At 35.9% G+C, this 21,364-nt stretch overlaps 1 protein-coding gene across 14 annotated transcripts in view; it reads right to left on the bottom strand.

Annotated features, from left to right (window-relative positions):
- Positions 1-21,364, bottom strand: part of DLG2 (discs large MAGUK scaffold protein 2) — a 1,739,579-nt gene that overhangs the window by 398,978 nt on the left and 1,319,237 nt on the right. For 10 of the 14 annotated variants that reach the window (XM_045557224.1, XM_045557232.1, XM_045557228.1 and 7 more), the window contains one exon: positions 10,090-10,245. The exons of the other annotated variants lie outside the window; for them this stretch is intronic. In XM_045557224.1, the coding sequence (XP_045413180.1) occupies positions 10,090-10,245 (156 nt within the window). The remainder of the gene's footprint in view (positions 1-10,089; positions 10,246-21,364) is intronic. 14 annotated transcript variants of the gene reach the window in all.

Raw genomic sequence — 21,364 nt, 5'->3', positions numbered from 1 at the left:
CCCTTCACAATTCACTGGACTCACCATTAGGCTCTGAATGGAAACAGTCTTTTATAACAGTCCTTTAATAAAAATTCATTCTTACCTCAGCCTGAGGTATCTATTCAGGGGGTTATAATATGTATACATTATATGTATACATACACATATAATGATAGCTAAAATTTATGGAGTGCTTCATATTTTTCCAATATTGCTCTTAGCACTTTACATGTTACTTCATCAAATCCTCATAGAGACCCCATAAGATGGACACTACAAGTATTGCTATTTTACAGAAAAGTCACTGGCTCAAGTTTACACAACTAGAAAGCTGTAGGGATAAAATTCAAACCCTAATATTCTGACTCTAGAGAGCATAGTTTCTTAATCATATATTCATTGTCTATCTAGTCTATTTGTCATCTATCTATCCAAAAAGATTTGACTATAATTAAATGGGGTATACTTTTTTCTCAAGCAGAATTTAATACTTGAAGAGTATTGTATGACTAAGACAACATTCAGTTAATATTTATTACACACATTTGAAAGCACAGCTTCTGGTGCCAGGCTTCTTAGGTTGAAATCCTACCTGTGTAACCTTAGAATGGTTACTTAACTTCTTCAGACCTCAGTTACATCACCTGCAAAGTGTAGGTGTAGGATATTAATAACATATACCTTCCTGGGTTGCTGTGGGAATTAATGAGTTAAGTTGTACAAAGTGCTGCCTGGTAGGTAACAATATTATTAATATGATAGTGATTGTTGTTATTATCCTCACAGTCACCAACATTATCATCATTATCATTGTCACTATTAGTACTACATGTCAGGTACCACTTTTGACACAGAGAATAAAACAGTAAACAAAACAAAAATCCTGCTCTAATGAAATTAATATTCTAAGTCCTAATGGCCTCATTTTCAACTTTCTAGTTTGATTGTTTCCATTTGTTTGTCAAATCATATACCATAATTTTTCTATAAAATTGGAATGATCATACCTGCCCCATAGGTTATTATGAGGATAAGGTGAGTTAGTACATGATGTCTAACACATAAAAGCACTACATACATGTTAGTGGTTTTAATTAATATCTAAGCCATGGATATTATAGTTCAACTTTACTGTCTTAATTTCTTCTGAGTCTTATAATTTGTTGCTATAGTGTTTTTACACAGCATTTTCTCACAGCTAGTTTTCCTCCATAGAGGACTCCTTTTGAAGTTGTGCTTATTCTCTGTTTTCTCATTGTTACTAAAATAAATACAAAGATTGCTCCCCAAACACAAAAAAGACATCCCCAAACTAAAGGAAAATAAATTCAGGTGATCTCAGACAGAGAGATAATCTCACTGTTAATTTTTTAAAAGCAAACCAATTAAATTTAGATTGTTTTATCACAGAGAGTTATTTGAACATCACAGAACAGGAATTTTAGAGTAAGACAAAGCTGGGTTCACTTCCCAGCTCTGCCATCACAAGGTTTTTGACCCAGACTGAGCCTCCCACTCTCACCTATTTGCCCAGGGTTGTTGTGCAAAGTAAATGAGAGCTTTTAAAACAGGGTAAGTTCTTGTTTCTGTTGTACTTTACACTAAAAATTTTAACTGTGCATTAAAAAAATTCTGAAATTCTTAATGAAAGAACATTTTCCTCCTAGCACCCAAAAAATAGTTGGGAGGGGGGAGAGTTAATGCCATATACCTAAATTATCTATTTAGAGAATGCATTAATTTAAAAGCAAGGGGGCATTTCTTTCAATGTGAACCCCTGCATATCTTATATTGCAGAGGAAAAAGACAAAATCAACTGTGGCAAGAGTGGCCTCGACTTTGTGGGAGTCAATCAATCTCTCCTTATTTTCCTTAATTCAAATTGGGCTTAGTGATCACCTACTTCAAAAAAGGCAGTGAAGGCCTTTGAAGAAGCTGCTGCTACATAAACTCAGAAAGGGGCTGTGCCTTATGTGTCCACCCCCAGAGGGCTTCCTCTCCTGGTTTTAATTAAAAATGAAATTAAGAATTCTTTAAGATTATATCAGCCTTTGAAGGGCATAAGAATATCAATGATTTGTTAAGCATCCTCTTTCTCTTTTTAATGGCGCTATTTCCAGGGTTGAATTATGGGAACAAGGCTCAAATTTCCTTTCAGAATCTACAGATTCGTGGCAGTGTGAGTGTGCCATGTGGAGGACTGAGGGAGCAGCTGGGTGTTCACGGTGAACACAATTAAGGCTCCATGAGAACATGAGCTTGTATGTGGGAATGCAGATCCCTCCACTTGCCGGATCAAAACCCACACTTCGCAAAATTGCTGAGATTATTAGAAACTATAAGGTACCTATGTAAATTGTCTGGCTACTATCTGTGCTCCATAGAGTAACTGTGGGATAGAAAAATCACTACATAAGTAGATAAAAAAGAAAATTATCTCACGTAAGTATGAAGTCATATGTGGGTTTAAAAACATGCCACCTTTTATAGGGAGCCTATAAATGTAATAATAAAAGGAAAAATATATGACTTTGCCAAGTAGGATGGCTGTTAGGAATGATGTTAATAGATGGACTTAGCATCAACAGCTTTCTTATGGCCTCAGGGGATTTACCTGTGATGATAGACATTTTCTGCCTGAGTTGTGATAGTAATAAAAATAAATATACATAAGTTTAAGGCTTTAAAATAGAATAAGCATGTGGGAACAATTAATAATGACTAATGTGGATAGTGCCTAGATGAAAACTCATTTGCTCTATTTCCCTTGATCATCACAACAATCCTATGAGGGGAACAGCACAGATGTGATTATTTTTCTCATTTTCTGATGAGTGAATTGAGGCTCTGAGGGAGGTAAAGTGTTTAGCTAAAATGCATGTGGTTAATATGGCCAAAAGGAAGGCTTCAAACCTAGATAGTTTGGGCACAATCCTTGGCTCCTCAATGACATCACACTGCCACCATCTCAAACAAGAGACCTAATATATTTTGCCTCCCTTTCCTTTCATTGTCTTCTAAAGTGTTTTATATTTAAGTGTATTTATTGTGGATAAGAGTGCTCACTCTCTCCAAGATGAGGCAACGAATCACCATCTAGGTGAATATTACAAGCCAGAAAATTCTTCCCCTGGATCAATCACTAAGTACCACCTATTCTATTTGATAAATAATTCTGAATCCATTTGTACCTCTCTATCTCCGTGGTCTCAGTTCACTTCATGATTTCTATGCTGGTCTATGATATGCTACTAACTATTCTGCCTGTCTTCAAACTCTTTCCACACAGCTGACAGAGCGTTCTTTCTAAAAACACAAAGCACATTGTGTCTTTGCTTAGCTTTAAAACTTTTCTACAGCTCCCCACTGCTTATAGGAAAAAGTCCAAATCCTCAGCCTGACAAGTAAGGCCCTCTAGGATACGCAGCAGCTTGTATCTCCAACATTATCACCCACCCAATAACCCTCAGCCACACAGAACACTGGTAGTCCCAGAACGCACTGTGTCCTTATGCATCATGAGGATTAACTCTGTGCTATTTATTTTACTTGGAACACATTTCTTCCTTAATCTCACTGATAAGCCCAGCGTCTTCCTGATGATTCCAAGATAAACAGAGGCAAAGTTACGTTATTCCTTCTCTGCTAACCTTTAGAGACTCACATGCACTTCGTTTATAGATTAGGGCTGAAATTTATATGTGACTTGAATTTATAGGTTTTGAAACAGTTAAATCATTAAAGTCCCAGAGGAATTTTCTGTTAATTTGCAAGGAGAGAAAGCTTACCAAAGATAGGTTTAATATTCAAATTGGAACACACATATCTGCTGACTTAAAAAAACCCATTTAGGGGATCCTTTAAATTTCATATGAGCTGAAGGTCTACATGGCTGAATTAAAGGATTGAAATGGAAGATTTATTTTCTATGCTCTGAGAGGTAAATTTTGATCCCTTAATTAAAACAAAATTCTACATTCTAAAATATTTATATCTCTATATAATACAGGCAGGCTTGCACAGCGCTTTCGCATACTGCCAACCATTCATCTCCCTTCAAAATTCACTGGACTCACCACTAGGCTATGAATGGAAACAGTCTTTATAACAGTCCTTTAATACAAATTCATTCTCACCTCAGCCAGAGGTACCTATTTAAGGGGCTCACTGTAACTTAGGCATACAATTGAGGTTTTGTGAGATAAAGATCTTGCTCTGTGTCCCAAAATGAAGAGTGTGTGAGGCTGCAACATTATGATTTATACAAAGAGAGTAAATTATAAATGGATTCTTTGAGCCTAGTAGAGAATAGTTAGAAGTTAGACCAGCAGATGGACCTATGAGAAAATGAGGTTACATTTTCCATAGATAATGTTTCTCATGAATGATTAGGAATTGGTGAAACAAGGTGAAGTTGGGGACATTCCTGTGTATATGTTCACATCTTTGCAGAAGGGACAGTTTAAGACCATGCTTGCTTCCATCATTACCTCTTGTACTAGTCTGACGTTAGTTATGTTAAATTAAATAAGCAGGAGGCCATTAGCTTGAAGCTGTCTCTATACTCTGAATTCCTACAGAAGGAACTGCAATCTAACTTAGTACATAAACAAACCGAAACCTAACTTAGGAGTGTAACACACAGCAGTGTTTTACACAAGCACAAGCAGCCAGGTTTCAGCCAATTGCATGCCATTGACTCATCACATTATGCCCAAATAAGGCAAATGTCTCATCACATTATGCCCAAATAAGATAGATGCCTAGCTTTAACCAGTCAGGGGATTTTTCTACTTTGCTTCTGTGTTCAGTCTATAAAACAGCAGTCCCCAACCATTGTGGCACCAGAGACCAGTTTCATGGAAGACAATTTTTCCATAGACTAGGGGAAAAGGGGTGGAGGTGGAACTCAGGCAGTGATGCGAGCAATGGAGAGCTGCTATAAATACAGATGAAGCTTTGCTCAGCTCACCTGCTGCTCACCTCCTGCTATGCGGCTCCCCACTTCCTAAGTTTCATGGAAGATAATTTTTCCATGGATGGGGTGGGGGTGTGTGTACCTCTGCAGCCCACCTAACAGGGCATGGACCAGTACTGCTGGTCTGTGGCCCGGGGGTTGGAGACCGCAGCTATAAAAACTTGCTGCTCACACTGCAGAGCTCTGTAAACCTCTTCTGGTTCTGAGTGCTGCCTGCTTCATGAATTGTTCTTTGCTCAAATAAACTCTGTTAAATTTAATTTGTCTAAGTTTTTTTCTTTTAACAGTTACCTAGAGATTAGATATATTAGAGAAACTGAGGGCCTTTAGCAGATATTTATCCCACAGTAAGTAATTCTTCATTTATAATATCTCTGAGCTACTTAAGGGAAGAGACCATGTTTATTCATCTTTGAATCCCTAGCATCCAGGATAATGCTTGGTGCCTAGATGAAGTCCCATACTTCATCTCTTCAACAAGTAAAAATGTTTTATGATCATACAGTGCTTCAGAGTTCATTTTCTATCCAAAATATGCCAATATATTTTAATTAGCTTTTATCTGGTTTATCTCAGCCTCTGTTTTCAATGGCAAAATAGCAATAATTAGAACCATCGATGTAAAAGGACAAATGAAAATATGACATTCATGTTGAGAAAACAGCCAAGAATACTATTCTTCTTACCCTAGAAATATCAAAAGCTGAATAACTTATTCTCCCAAAGTAGAAAAACCAATTACAATGTAAAAAAACATTTTTTTTTTTTTAAAGAAAAAGAGATGTACTGGATAAGTAGGAGTCCCATAGCAATCCCATTTGCTTTTCATAGAGCTTCAGATTTTAGTTTGAGCTCAGGATCTGCCCATTTCTTGCTTTTGTAAGCTCTAAAAAGTCAATTACTCTAAACATGATCTGCAGCCTTAGGCACTGTGCCAAGTAATTTAAAATGGTTTCCTAAGGAAAACTTATAACTTCTCTGTTTTCTTTTAAATGATCTTGCAGAAATAAATTGTGTGTACAATTAATTCATCCCTGGATGTTTGCTATTAATTCAAAGAGCCAAGAACTTGTGTATGTCCACTGAGGCCCAGAAAATATAGAAGACTGAATCTGTTTGCTTTTTCTGACTTGCCTCTATTCTTCTGAATGCCAATTAGGAATTAAACTGATATAAATGTAAGGGTAGCTAACTTTCCTAGAGCTAGTTCATATCCTAATATGAGGCTATAATTGGTATATCAGTATGTGCATACTTCTGGAATAAACTGTGGGAGATTCTCAAAAACCCTGAAAAAATATACATCATTCTATACTGCAACTTAAAAATCAGCCATTTATTCACTATCTTTGGTTATCTTTTTCAGCTTGCATCTTTGGAAAAAGTTGTCCTAGTATAGTATCTTGCACCTTGATAGTGCTTGATAAATCTTGGTAGATACATTCTTATAATGTTTTTTTAGGGAAGAGGATCCCAAAATATTTTTATTTTACCACAAGTAGATATAAAACATAGACCCATGTAGACAGTGGATTGAGTTCCTCAACATTACTAGAGTTGGATAAAGGTTTGTCTATCTAATTCTAAATTCTCATGTACCTCTGAGAGTTATGGAGTTACTCCAAGACACAATGGTGGTGTCATAAATGGAACCAGAATTCTTAAACTTTTCCCCTGGCTGCATTTCAAGAAACATTGGCTTGAGGAGGTATTTCCTATTCAAGAGTAAGTAAATAATCTCTGAAACGAATTACTTAGTCTTCATGAAGGACTGACAGTTACCTCACTGACTCTATAATGTAGACAATAATCATCGAAATAGTTTAAAGTGAGAGTGAAACTGAGTTCTAGTTATTGTTATTTGTTTCTATGCATGTATGCATTCATTCATGGAGTAGTTTTATGTATCTTCTAAGAACTGGGTAAAGCACAGCTTGAGCTGTGACTTGTTTCTGAAACAGGTATCCGTTTGTTTGTCTTGTTTGCAGATCTTATTTCTATATTTATTTATTCACTCAATAATTTTGAGCTCCTGCTGTGCCAGGCACTGTGCTAAATGTTACAGACATAATAGTGCATAAAACAGAAATAGTTCTACTCATTGAGCTTACAGTGTAATGTGTGATACAGGCATTTAGTTTGAAAATCACACAAATAAATGTACAATTATAAATTGCTTGAGCCTCATGGAAAAAAAAAAAACAACGAGTGAGAGTACATAATAGGGGAGCTGATTTTCAGAGAGCTTCTCTGAAGAAATGCAATTTAAGCTTGGATCTAAGATGACCAGAAGTTAATCAGGCAAAGTGTATGAAGTGCTTTTCAGTTCCAGGGAAAAGCACGTGTGATGCGCTCGAGACCAGAAGAGATTTGGTACATTCTGTGAATAAAAATAAGGCCAACATGAATAGTGTGGTCAGCAAAGGAAAGAGTGAAATGAGATGTTTAACAGGCAGGCAGAGGCTAGATCATGCAAAGCCTGTATGCTATGTTAAAGACTCTGCATTTTATCCTAATGCAAAAGGAGAGAGATAAGATCTAATCTGTATTTTTAACAGATCACTTTGGCTGCATTGAGAATAAGCCAGAAGGACAACAGTGGAAGTGGTGAGACCAATTAGGAGGCTATTACAGGTGGGAGATGATGGGGGGTTGGATTAAAGTAGTGGAAATAGAAGTAAAGGGCAGTGAATAATTTGAGATACATTTTGGAGGTAGAATCAACAGGATTTGAAGATGGGCTGAATGGTGGATGTGAGAAAGAACAAGGTGGTAAGGATGACTCTCAAGTTTGAACAATGGGGAGATGTATGTTCCATTTACTAAGCCAGAGAAGTATGGAGGAGGAGCAAAGTGGGATGAAACTAAGATTTTTAGTATCAGTGCACTGGTGACAAGGCCACTAAAATGGGTGTCTATGTATGTGTGTGACTTTTTTTCTGGAAAGATAAGATAAAGAAAAAGATAATGGCAAAAAGAAAAAAGAAGGAGGTAAAAGAAGGGGACAAAATTAGAATAGAAAATAGAATTCTCAAAGAGGGTGATGGTGCACAGGGGTTGAGGACTGGTACTTATCAGAATTGCTGAGGATGTGTAATTTGAAAAAGACATAGTCAACATTGAACAATATATATTTTTTAATTTTAAAAATGAAAAAAATGAATCCTATGGTCTCTGTAATACACATTCCAGAAAGTAAACTGAAAAGAATAATATCTGGTGAGTCCACACAGAAAATAGACTCTATCGGCTACTTATTGGTGAGTTTTTCCAGATGGATGCTTCAAAATCCCCAGAGGGGTAGAAAGAAACCAACATAACTTTTATGTTAATCAAAAAAGAGCACAGGATGAAAAAAAAAAAAGATTTACTGACTAGAGTCAGAGAAAGGGAGATAAGAAGTCAGGGTAAAGATACAGAAAGGATAAAAAAAGAGACATGGAGAATTTTTCCAGTGAGCAAAACTATGTATGCCATCACGCCTACACAGACGCAGTGGCTAATTGTCTGCCAGGTGAGTCTCACCTGGCTTTGAATCCCAGCTCTGCCACTTACTAGTGGATGACCTTGGGCAAGTGAGGCAGCTTCTCAAGTCTCAATTTCCTCATTTTAAAAACAAAGATAATGATAACATCTATCCCATAAGGTGATTGTGAGGATTAAAAGAAACAATTCATAAGAAGTGCTTAACAAAACGCCTGGCACAGAGGAAGAGCTCATTAAATGTTAGCTGCCCTTATGTAGCTGACTATAGCTGAATAATTGCTATTAATAGACATCATTATTGTAGGTGTATGCACCTTGTCACCTCCCTACAACTATGGTGACTTTGCCCTCTTAGCTTCAAAATTATATCAAGATATAATTTTTATGATTTATTAAATTTTTTTTCATTTAATTAATATTTATAAAGCATTCTGAGATACTATTAGGCTTTAATTGTTGCAAATTAATAAAAATGCTCCAGCTGATTGATTATATAGTCAAAATATGTTTTCTCATTTATTTCTGAAAATGCTAGATATAATTTAAAATTTGTTATTTGATACCCCTAGGGAGATCAGTAATTGACTTCTAAATTTAGTCTGTGAAAATGTCAAAAAATAAAGATGACATTGTAAGGAGACCCTCTTGATTATAACCATTTTCACTTTGAATCATTCTAAAATGTACATTTGCTCAACCCTAACAATATTATGAAGATACCGGTCTGAAAACATAACTCTATAAACACCCCATCATGTGTAGGAACATCACAATATGGAACACTGGATTCTATTTTGCTTCCTCTCCTCTCTCTCTGACTTTGGCTACTACGCGAAGATGAGGATTGTGTTATTTATTTATCACACATATGCTTTAGAATATTTACACAGAATTGCATCCAAACTTTAGACCTAGAATGATTTGCTTATAAATTTGTTGCGGAAAGACTCAAAACATTCTAAGGTCAAGTCTGGATTCCACATTTATTGGCAAGATCATACTGAGGGTAATGCTTTAACTTCTCTAAAGCTGTTTACTTATATAAGATGGGAAGAATTAAACAAGAGGACATATGTACACACCTAGCATGATAACATAGTATAAACATTAATTTCATGTTCTTTGTGGTTAGATGGAACCAATTAATTGTGTAGTTTGGGACATGTTGCTTAAACCTCAAGGAGGTTAAGTGATGATATTAATTTAATATTTTAGTTAAATATTAAATGGTGGTAATAGTTCCTGTTTCTTAGGCTATGTTATACCTGGAGCATAGTAAGCACTTATTAAATATCATTCAAAAATACTCAATACATGTTCTCTTTCATCCTTCCATATGAGAGAAAGGATGCTAATTAATTCCAAAATTAATTCTTCTGGAAAAATATAATTGATACTTCATTAAAATGTATCGGAACCAAGAACATGTGAAGCATCATGTGATCTAAGTGCTCTGTGATCACACCAGGAAAAAAAAAGGCAATGTTCTTAATTTCTGCCATTGCAACAAGGGAGCAGAACATCTCTCCGCCTTGAGGAAGATGTTTCATGTAAGAGAAGTGAGCAGAGGCAGATTCTACCCATTCACCCTTGTGGAAGCACATGCAGTTGGAGAAGATGAGGCGAGGAAGCGCATGCAGTACCTGGTCATCTCAGAGTCAGGGAGCAGGCCTAGGTGGTAGTGGGGGTAGGGACTTGAGAGAAGGAAGCTTTTGTCACACTCAACAGGGGAATAGTGCCTGGGAGAAGCAGGCTTATCACACAGTTTGTTCACAGTGCTGTAAACTGGTTCCGGAGGCCTGGTAATACAAGAGGAAGAGAAAGATATGCATGATTAGCACACACAAGGAACAACTATGCAACCAGCAGCATTTCACCATATGCTAAAGTAAAAATCTAAAACAATGTCATTTACTCCTTATTTCTTATTAAGAGAAACCCAATTTTCCATTGTTTACTTTTCCTATAATAAAGACTTCATTCTTCAGCCTCTCTTGTAGGTAGATGTGACCACATGAAAATGTTTGGTCAATGTGATTTGAACAGAAGGGCTTTGTGGACTTCTGGGATGGCTGCTTTATAGGGAAGGTGATTTAGCTGAAATCCCTGTAATTTTGTTCTCTCCCGCTTCCTCGGTTTGCTGACTGGGAACCCAGACATGATGGCTGGAGCTTCAGTGGTCATCTTGGACCATGAAGCAACCTTGAGGATGAGGTCAAACTATACACAGAGTGGAGCATAAAGATAGAGTTCGATGATATGGAGTGACACCATACCACCTCTGGATTACCTACCTCTGGATTTGTTTTATGTAGATAAAATAAACTTAGTTGTTTAAGTTAGTGTCATTTTTTGTTATATAAACAGGATCTAATATTAACAGATGTACTCCTACAAAATTTAAGACTGCAAATATAATATTAATACAAAGAAATAACTATAGATAGGACCTACCATAGGTGTTAATACATTTAATTATGTTTGGAGGCTAACAACCTCTATATACACAGGAAAATAAAAGAATGCTATTCTCTTGCTATATAATTTAGGCCCATGACTGTTTAGCGAACTCTATGCATCTTTATTTAAAAATATTATTATACATAAAATGGTAGTTAATCTAAACTGCCAGCACAGAACCTTAGAAAAAAAGAATCAATGACTTCTTTTAGGTTATAAACTAAATTAAGGAAAAATATTTTGCTTTCTGAATACTACAGTGAATTCAAAACAATGAAAACGAGACCCTGTACTTTGTTCAGTATTGAACTCTTGAAACTTATCTATATCTTTTTTAACCATTTTATGGCTATGATATTATTATATGATTCACATATTTAGTAGATTTGGTGCTTGGGGCAGGCCTCAATACCTTGGATTTTAAAAGGAAGCTCTTATTTCTTCGCTTACAGTTACTTCTAGAATTGTTTCCCAATGGATTGATTACTTGCCTAAGCTCAATTACTCATCATTCAAAGTTTTATCAATGCGGAGATATAGTTACTGATATTGGAGGTTCATTATTACCTTTAATTTAGTCATTCATTCCTTCCCTATTTATTTACTTGTTATTTTCTACAATTACTGGCTAAAAAATAGACATATCAAATCCATTTTCTTTTCTTGATTGTGAGAACATTTGATATCGCAGAAAATGAATAGATGAAAAAATGCCAAAACATGACAAACTACTTGGCAAACTTGACAAAGTCCTTTTGCAATATTGACAAGGTCCTCTTTCAATCAAACAACAAAACTAAAAGTATCAGTGAAAATCTCCTTTCAAGTGGCATAAAAATGGGGTTCACATTTAAAAGTTTCTAACAGCCTTAATACAGTCCTAGAATTCTGTCAAATATTCTATCATATGATATGTATATTATGTACTAGGACACAGTATAATATACAATAAGTACTACACAGGCTACAGTCTAAACAAAGAAATGTCACATCATAGGTACTTGACAAATGTTTCTTTGAATTAATGAATAATTTGTTTACCATTTTCCATCAAAAGAAATAAAAAAAAAAAAAACGTCTGGTTCTTTCAAGGAAGCCAAAAGTTATTTTGAATCTCCTAATTAGGTTTACATTTTTTAGGCCATTATTAATTCTCACAGGTTATACCAGAAGGACCAAAAGCCCAAGGTTGTCAGGAACTGATGGCTTTAAGTTCTAAGTTAAAGCATGTGTGCACAGTTCATGTGCCCTCAGAGGGATGGGCTTCATATGTGTTTGAGTTTGGCCACTGTAACTCCATGGGCATAGTGAGCTCCTCAAAGAATTCTCAGCCCTGTGCTCCAGAAGGCCTAATATTGGCAGTCAGCAGTCCTTCCCTGCAGTTATATTCTCCGTGACCTGTCTGCCAGACAGATAAGAAATGCCAATTTATGAGCTGTCACTGGGTGGCAGGAACAGATGCCACCATCATTTCCCATTTAGTCAGTAAAAAAGTGCCTTAGGGAAATGACTTTTGGCAGTGTGAATCAGCTGGTCGCCATGGAAAGGGCCTGTTTAGTTTATTATAAGCCTCCAGAGTAGCCTGGGTCAGAAGGTAATGAATATGGTAATCCAATCCAAGGTGCCTACTGGCTTTCTTCATTCTGTGGAGGCCCCCAGAAGAGGGGAAGAGTAGTTGGAGATATTAGAGTGATTTCTAAGTGAATTTATAAACAAATCATTTCTCTTGCTGTCTACTTATCAAGAGCCATAGATAAATGGCTTTGTAGTGTCATCTGCTGAGCTACCAGCATTTATTTGCATATCTATGGTTTTATAATTGCAGGCTCTTATAGCATATAATTAGCACATCCTGACCCTTGGTGATCTCTCTTTTCTCTGCACTCCATTAGCACTTGCTATTTGTTCTGCTTCCTTGTCATTTTTAATTGCAAATCCACAATGCTGGTGTGTGTTGGAGGGAGGTGCTTCATCTACACCTTATTTTAAGGTAAACTACCTTGGTTGCAAAGGCTCCTTCCCATTTGCCCCACTTGACTCCAACTCAATTTCTTCGTCTTCTCCCTAGCCACAGCAGTCTAGACCATTGGACCAGGATTAGGCCCCTCACCCTGCAACTATGACCTGTAGAGTAGGGCTCAAATGGGGAAAAAAGGATTAAGCCAATCGGATTCTCCTATGGAATGTGAATAAGGGGCAGACATTATCAGCTGGTAAAATAAGGAAAAGATGCAGACCTGTAGAGGGTAGCTGTAGCTGTGTCCCCTAATACAGAGCGCCAGGGTGAAGCTCTACCAAATTTTGTTGCTAAATGTCCAGAGGTTCCTTGAATCTAGAATAACAGTCTGGGTTTGTTCTTTAAGGTGGGCTATTAGGGCTCATGTTATTGAATTTCTTTGGTGGTTCCCATATGATATTAGCTGTATAATGAAAATCAACTACTAATCTCTCACTCTGTCCCCTTATTGGAGTTGAGGTCAGCTTTCTAACTTGTAATCAAAAGAGTGAAAATAAAACAGGCACCTTGTTTATTTTTACATCCCTTTCACATCACTTCAACTAGACTATGCTACTCAAAGACAAACAGACAAAACTTTGGACCTCTATGTTATCCCACAGTACGTAAAACCAACACCAGACTGACCTGTCTTTAAAAGTTTGATATCTTGTTTATTATGAATTCCTTTGCATTGCTTTAATTTTCTAAAATATTGAGTTAAAATATTATTGTCTTAATTAACTATTGGAGTTTTTCATGTCCCATTAAATTTGCATCTGGAACCAGCTCCTCACTCACCTCATTCTAGTCCCAGCCCTGTATCAGAGACAGTAAATGCTTAAGACAGTGATAATGGTGACTGTGACTGTAAATACTCTTCATCTGTGTAGCACCCGAAGCTACAAGGTCAAAGGAATATGACTCCCTTCTCTTAGAGGTAGCAGTAAGAATGACTTATACTTCATTGAACTTTCTAATCCCCTAGCAAAGGGACTGCCCTCAAAGCCCTCAGAGTGTCTCAGGAGGGCCCTCACCTCACTGTACTGTCATAATTGGTTTGCCTGGCTTCCCTTTCCTAGAATATTAACTCCTAGATGATCAGGACCAAATCTCATTTATCTTTGTTTCCCCATTATTTCCTGAATGTAAGAGTATATAAATGAAGTACTCCCATAGAAAATAAGAAGTGCTAAGAAAGAGAAAGTAGTCAGTACTTTTTATTTTCTCTTCTTGAGCCAGAACTAAAAGGAAGAGTCTAAAAGTACAGGAGGAGGGACTTGGGTCAACTTGAGTCATATATTCATTTGCCTTTGGGCATACATCTCTCTGTCATATACACTGATAAGGATAAATCTGTAGACCTTTCATATTCTCAACTCTCATCTTGCTGTGGACTTCTTTGGCTTCCCTAATGGGAACAAGCATGCAATCCCACATCCTACCTTAGCAGGACGTAGAACTAAGCTACATTAATGATGGCAGTGGGATGCTAAGTCTAGGGTGCCTAAGTATCTAGTATATTGCCTGACATAGTTTGAATGAAAAAGTTCTTTAACCTTAAAATGGTGCCCCACACTCCTCACTGGAAATAATATACTGTTTATTGGGTCAAGGATTTGGAGAAGTAAGTATGAGAGGACTGAATTCCAGGTCTGGTCTAATAGGTCTTAAGGGCAGCATTTTGGGAAATCCTGAAAGCAATTAGGAGATAAAAGAGAATATAAGATCATGCTGTGAACTATGTGGCTCGGTATGTGCCACTATATTGACAGTATTTATGGAAGAAGCTGGCTTCTTTAACACTGAATTTTCGGCAGAAAAGTATCAGTCACTTGGTGAAGATGCTGTGTAGGCCTTAGACTTTTATATAGAGAGATCTAGGGGAGGGACTGGTCTAGATGATTTGTAAGAACCCATTCTAATTATAAGCACCACAGGATTGTGCCCCCAAGAGGGGGCTCAATGGAGTAAATACCTATTTGTAGCACATTCACTTAACATTTCCAAAACTTAGCTTTCTCATTTGTATTAAATAACTCTCTCCATATACTAGCAAAATTATAAACTGTAAAATTATATAGAGAAGTAAATTATGAAGCAGTATGGTGAGTGCAACCAAACATCTAAGTTTAGATCTGGCTTTGCCAAATTCTCCCTTTTATGACCTTCTGCTATTTCTTAAGATACTCATTTGGAATGTTGGGGTAGTAATATCAGCCTGAGGATGATTGTAGGAAATAGAGAGAATGTGCATAAAGCACTTAGCTCGGTGCATGGCACTCACTAGGAGCTCACCAAGTGGCAGCCATCATTAGCTTGATTCTACTCTCAGACAGTCAAGCTCACAGGGATACACGACCTCAGAGAATGTTGCTCCTTTCTATATGAATACACAGAAAACGTACTCTTCACTCACTCACAAGAATCAGTCAGTTCACACAATAGCAATGTAATGTGAATTTTCTGTAAGATGGTTGAATGAAGGAAGCAACAATCAGTGGCTTTCAGTATCACAAAAACTACTACACAAGGTGCCTTCTAAAGACTCACTCTTATACTTTCGTAAATCTACTTCTAAAGATTTTGTTTTGTATTTTATTTTTAATAGAACTCTTAGGATAAAACATAAATCTACAAAAAGGCAGATTAATAGTTATTTAGCATCTTGATGGAAAAGAGATTAAGCATAAAATAAATGGAAGAAATCATGTAAAAGATGAGATGTTTGACCACATAAAAATTTAAAATCGCTGAAGCAAAAAAAAAAAAAAATCTCATAAACAAGAAATAAGCTGAGAAAAATATCTGCTCAAATATATTTATCAATATTTTTAAAACACTCCTACAACTCAATAAGAAAGGCAATAATATTTCAATAGAAAACAGACAAAGCTATTAGCATTCAACCACAAAAGAGAAAGTACAAATGACAAATAAACACATACATATAAATGTTTAACCTCACTAGTGATAAAAGTAATGCACATTAAATGATATGCCCCCTTTGCTTGTTTAAAAATAATAAAGGATCTTAAAATCAATAAATCACAATTTAGTTGTGGTATGGTAAGATAGACACTGATACTGCTGGTGCTATGGAGTGTAAAACCTCCTTAAAACACTTCAAGAAAGCAATTTGGAAATATATTGCAAGAGTTTTAGAAGTAATCCTACACTCTGGTTCAGCAATTCTACCTCTAGTGTGCTATCCTAAGAAGAAGAAAAAAAAGTATGCACAAAGGTTTCCATAGAGAGAAAGTCACTGTGGTTTGTTTATAAGAGTGAAACAGAACAAAAGAAAGAAAACAAACAAAATGTCCAGCAAGGAGATAAGGGTATATAGGACATAAGATATATCCATATGATAGTTTATTGTTTAGCTATTAAATTTAATATTCATAAAAATTTTAATGATACAGAAAAATGTTTTTAATAATGTTGAATAAAGTAGAGTACAAAATTGTATATTGGGCTGTGACTAAACTAAAGAGATATAAAAGTAAACACTGTGGGAAATTGGGATTCTAGTGCAGGGTTGGATGGGGTAAAAAAGGGATTTTTAGAAAGTGCTACTAGCACATACAAAGTTAAAGAGAAATCTAAAAACATACCCAATATAGGCGGTTTGTTAAAAGTTTGAGTAGAACACAAAATTGAAAAGTTAGTCAGGTCTGGAATACAATTTTAATATCCATAGTCGATGGAAAGCCATGGAGGTTAGCATTTCTCCATTTTGACTGCTCAAAGTGATTGAACTCCATTAACAAATATTTCATTCATACCAAAAATATTTATCAAAGATTTTGTGCCAAGTCCAGAGAGAGGTATTAGGTATATAGTAGTGAATAAGATAATGGTCTTGCTGTTCATGGGCAAATATTTTATTTGTAGGGAAATCTGATTGCAGGAACAGAGACTTATTCAAGGTACTTCAATTAACAGGACATATGTGCATGGGAACCCAGAAAAACCTTTGTCAGAGATTGGAAAGAGTGAGATCTAAGGAGATGGTGAGATAGATCTTCATTTTAGAGCTTTCTCATCAAGATAATGTTTTCTCTCTTTGTGCTACTTCTTTTCCTATCTCTACTTGCCAGTTTCTTTTTTCTTTTTAATTTGGAAGAAGGGGTCTCATTCTGTCCCCCAGGCTGGAATGCAGTGGTGTGATCATAGCTCATTTCACCCTCAAACTTCTAGGTTCAAGTGATCTTCTTCCCTGCTTAGCCCCCAGCATAGGTGGGACTACAGGTGCTGCAGACGTACACCACTGTGTCCATCTAATTTTGTATAAAAATTTTTTGGAGAGATGGGGACTCACTTTGTTGCCCAGGCTGGTTTTGAACTCCTAGGCTCAAGCAATCCTCCCGTCTTGGCCTCTAAAAGTGCTGGGATTATAGGCGTGAGCCACTGTGCCTGGCCTTTACCAGCTTCTTTAACCACTAATTTATAAATGAGATACTATCTCATAGTTTCTGCTTGCTCTCAGTTTTTGCTACCTAATGATATGAGCTTGGACAAGACCTACCATGGAACTTCTGGTCTTCTTTATTTACATTATAACTGATTAGCTTCACCTTTCAGTTGCCTCATTTGACCTGCTTTTCAATTAAAAATTTCCTAGAAAAGATTTGATAGACTTAGTTCACCTTCACCCCCAACCCCAGGATAAAGGTTGTATTTCTTTTTTTTGGTTGTTTATTTCAAAGTATTATGGGGGTTCACATCTTTTTGGTTATATGGATTGCCTTTGTAATGCTTGAGTCATGGTTAAAAATGTGGCTGTCACCAGATAGTGTTCAAAGTACCCATTAGGTAGGTTTTTGCCCATCTTCTCCTCCCTTCTCCTGCCTGCTTGATTACCATTGAGTTTTACTTCTCTCTATGCAGATGGGTGCTCATTGGCTAATTCCAGTTTCATAGTGAGTACATGCGGTGTTTGTTTTTCCATTCTTTAGATACTTCACTTAGGATAATGGTCTCCAGTTCCATCAAAATTGTTGCAAAAGGCATTAAGTCATCCTTCCTCATGACTAAGTAGTATTCCATGGTATACATATTCCACATTTTGTTAATCCATTCATGAATGGATGGGCACTTGGGTTGATTCCACATCTTTGCAATTGTAAATTGTGCTGCAATAAACATTTGAGTATAGGTGTCTTTTTGATAAGATGACTTCTTTTCCTTTGGGTAAATACCCAAGAATGGGATTTCTGGATCAAATGGAAGGTCTACATTTAGTTTTTTGAGGAATCTCCATACTGTTTTCCATAGAAGTTGTACTAATTTGCAGTCACACCAACAGTGTATGAGCATTCCTGTTTCTCTGAATCCATGCCAGCATCTATTGTTTTTTGACTTTTTAATAAAAGACATTCAGATAGGGGTAAGGTGATATCTCTTGTGGTTTTAATTTGCATTTCCCTGACAATTAGTGATGTTGAGCATTTTTTCATATGTTTATTGACCACTGTCTAAAAGCTTCTGCTAATGTCTTCTGCCCACTTTTTAATGCGGTTGTTTGATTTTTTCTTGATGCTTTGCTTGAATTCTTTGTATGATAGATTCTGGTTATGAGTCTTTCAGTTGTATAGCTTGCAAATATTTTCTCCCATTCTGTAGATTGTCTGTTTGCTCTGTTGATTATTGTCTTGGCTATGCAGAAGCTTTTCAATTTAATCAAGTCCCACGTATTTATTTTTCTTGTTGTTATGATTGTCCTTGGGGTCTCCTTCATAAATTCTTCACCTCGGCCAGTATCCAGAAGAGTTATTACAAAATTTTCTTCTAGAATTCTTATGGTTTCATGCATTACATTTAAGTCCTTTATCCATCTTGAATTAATTTTTGTGAGTGGTGAGAGATATGGATCCTGTTTCAATCTTTTACATGTGGCTAACCAATTTTCCCAGCACCGTACTGAATAGGGATTCTTTTCCCCATTGTTACTGTCGTCTGCTTTGTCAAAGATCAGTTGGCTGTATGTGGATGTTTTATATATGTGTTTTCTGTTCTGTTCCATTGGTCTAAGCCTCTATTTCTATGCCAGTACCATGCCATTTTAATTACTATAACCTTGTAGTATAGTTTGAAGTCTGGTAATGAGATGACTCCTGATTTGTGCCTTTTGCATAAGATTGTTTTCACTATTCAGAGTCTTTTTTGGTTTTGTAGAAATTATTTTTTCTAGATCTGTGAAATATGACATTGGTATTTTGATACAGATTGCATTGAATCTATAAATCACTTTGGGTAGTATGGATATTTTAACAATGTAGATTTTACTGATCCATGAGCATAATATGTTTTTCTACTTGTTTGTATCATCTGCAATTTCTTTCCTCAGTGTTTCATAGTTCTTTTTGTAGAGATCTTTCACCTCCTTGGTTAAGTATATTCCTAGATATTTTATTTTCTTTGTAGCTGTTGTGGATGGTATTGAGTTTTTGATTTGATTCTCAGCTTGACTGTTATTGATGAATATGAATGGTACTGATTTGTGTGCATTGATTTTGTAATCTGAGACTTTGTTGAATTTATTTATCAATTCCACAAGTCTTTTGGTGGATTCTTTGTGGTTTTCTAGATATAAAATCATGTCTGCAAAAAGTGATAGTTTGACCTCCTCTTTCCTGATTTAGATACCCTTTATTTATTTCTCTTACCAGATTGCTCTGGCTAGAACTTCCAGCACTATGTTGCATAGAAATGGTGACAGTGGGTATTCTTGTTTTGTTCCAGTTCTGAGGAGAAATGCTGTCAACTTTTCCCCATTCAGTATGATGCTGGCTATGGGTTTGTCATATATGGCTCTTATAATTTTGAGATATGTTTCATTTATGCCTGTTTTTTGAGGGTTTTCATTAAGAAAGGGTGCTGAATTTTGTTGAATGCTTTTTCTACATCTATTGAGATGATTACATGGTCTTTGTTTTTACTTCTGTTTATGTGGTGAATCACATTTATTAATTTACATATGTTGAACCATCCTTGCATCCCTGTGATGAAGCCCACTTGTTAATGGTGGATTATTTTTTTGACATGGGTTGAATTTGGTTTGGTAGTGTTCTATCAAAAAATTTTGCATCTATAGTCGTAAGGGATATTGGTCTGTACTTTTCCTTTTTTGTTGTGTCCTTTCCTGGCTTTGATATCAAAGTGATACTGGCTTCATGGAATGAGTTGGGGATGATTCCCTGCTTCTCAATCTTATGAAATAATTTCATCAGAATGGGTACAAACTCTTCTTTGTAGGCCTGATAAAATTTGGCTGTGAATCCATCTGGTCTGAGATTTTATTTGTTGGAAAATTTTTTATTACTGCTTCGATCTCGCTCCTTATTATTGGTCTGTTCAGGAGTTCTATTTCTTCCTGATTCAGTCTCTGTGTTTCCAGAAATTTGTCCATTTTTGCTATATTTTCAAGTTTATGTGCATAGAGATTTTCATAGTATTCACAGATGTTATTTTGTATTTCTGTGGTATCAGTTCTAATATCTCCTTTTTCATTTCTGATTGAGCTTATTTGGGTCCTTTCTCTTCTATTTCTGGTCAGCCTAGCAAGAAGTCTATCTATTTTGTTTATCTTTTCAAAGAATCAACGTTTTGTTTCATTGATCTTCTATATTATTTTCTTATTTTCAATTTCATTTAGTTCTGCTCTGACCTTAGTTCTTTCTTTCTTTCTCTTTTCTTTCTTTCTTTCTTTTTTTTTTTTTGCTATCTCTGGGTTTGGTTTATTCTTCTTTTCTAGTTCCTTGAGTGTGACATTAGGTTATTAACTTGTGATCCTTCTGTCCTTTTGATGTAGGAATTTAAGACTATGAATTTTCCCCTGAGGACTGCTTTTGCTGAATCTCATAGATTTGGATAGCTTCTGTCTCCTTTTTCATCTAGTTTAAGGAATATTTTAATTTCCATATTAATTTCATTATTGATCCAAAAATCATTCAGTAGCAGATTGTTTAATTTCCATGACTTTGTGTAGACTTGTGTGTTTATCTTGGAGTTGATTTCTAGTTTTTTCCACTGTCATCTGAGAAGATACATGGTATGATTTCTATTTTTTTTTAATTTGTTAAGCCATGTTTTGTGGCCTAAAATATGATCAATCTTGGAGAATGTTCCATGTGCTGATAAGAATGTCTATTCAGTAATTTTTTGGTAAAAAGTTCTGTAAATGTCTGTTAGGCTCATTTGTTCTAGAGTCACATTTAAGACTTGTGTTATCTGTTTTCTACTTGGATGATCTGTCCAGTTCTGTCAGTGGGGTGTTGAAGTTTCTGACAATTATAATGTTGCTGTTTATCTCTTTGCTTAGATATAGTATGATTTGCTTTATTAATCTGGGCACTCCTGTGCATAAATATTTAGGATTGTTTTGTCTTCTTGTAGAATTGCTCCCTTTACCATTATATAATGGCCATGATTGTCTCTCTTTACTATTGCTGATTTAAAGT

This window comes from Lemur catta, chromosome 7 (genome assembly GCF_020740605.2).
Source record: "Lemur catta isolate mLemCat1 chromosome 7, mLemCat1.pri, whole genome shotgun sequence".
Classification (NCBI taxonomy): domain Eukaryota; kingdom Metazoa; phylum Chordata; class Mammalia; order Primates; family Lemuridae; genus Lemur; species Lemur catta.
The sequence above is the reverse complement of the archived record's forward strand: the minus strand, read 5'-3'. Positions and strand labels throughout refer to the sequence as shown.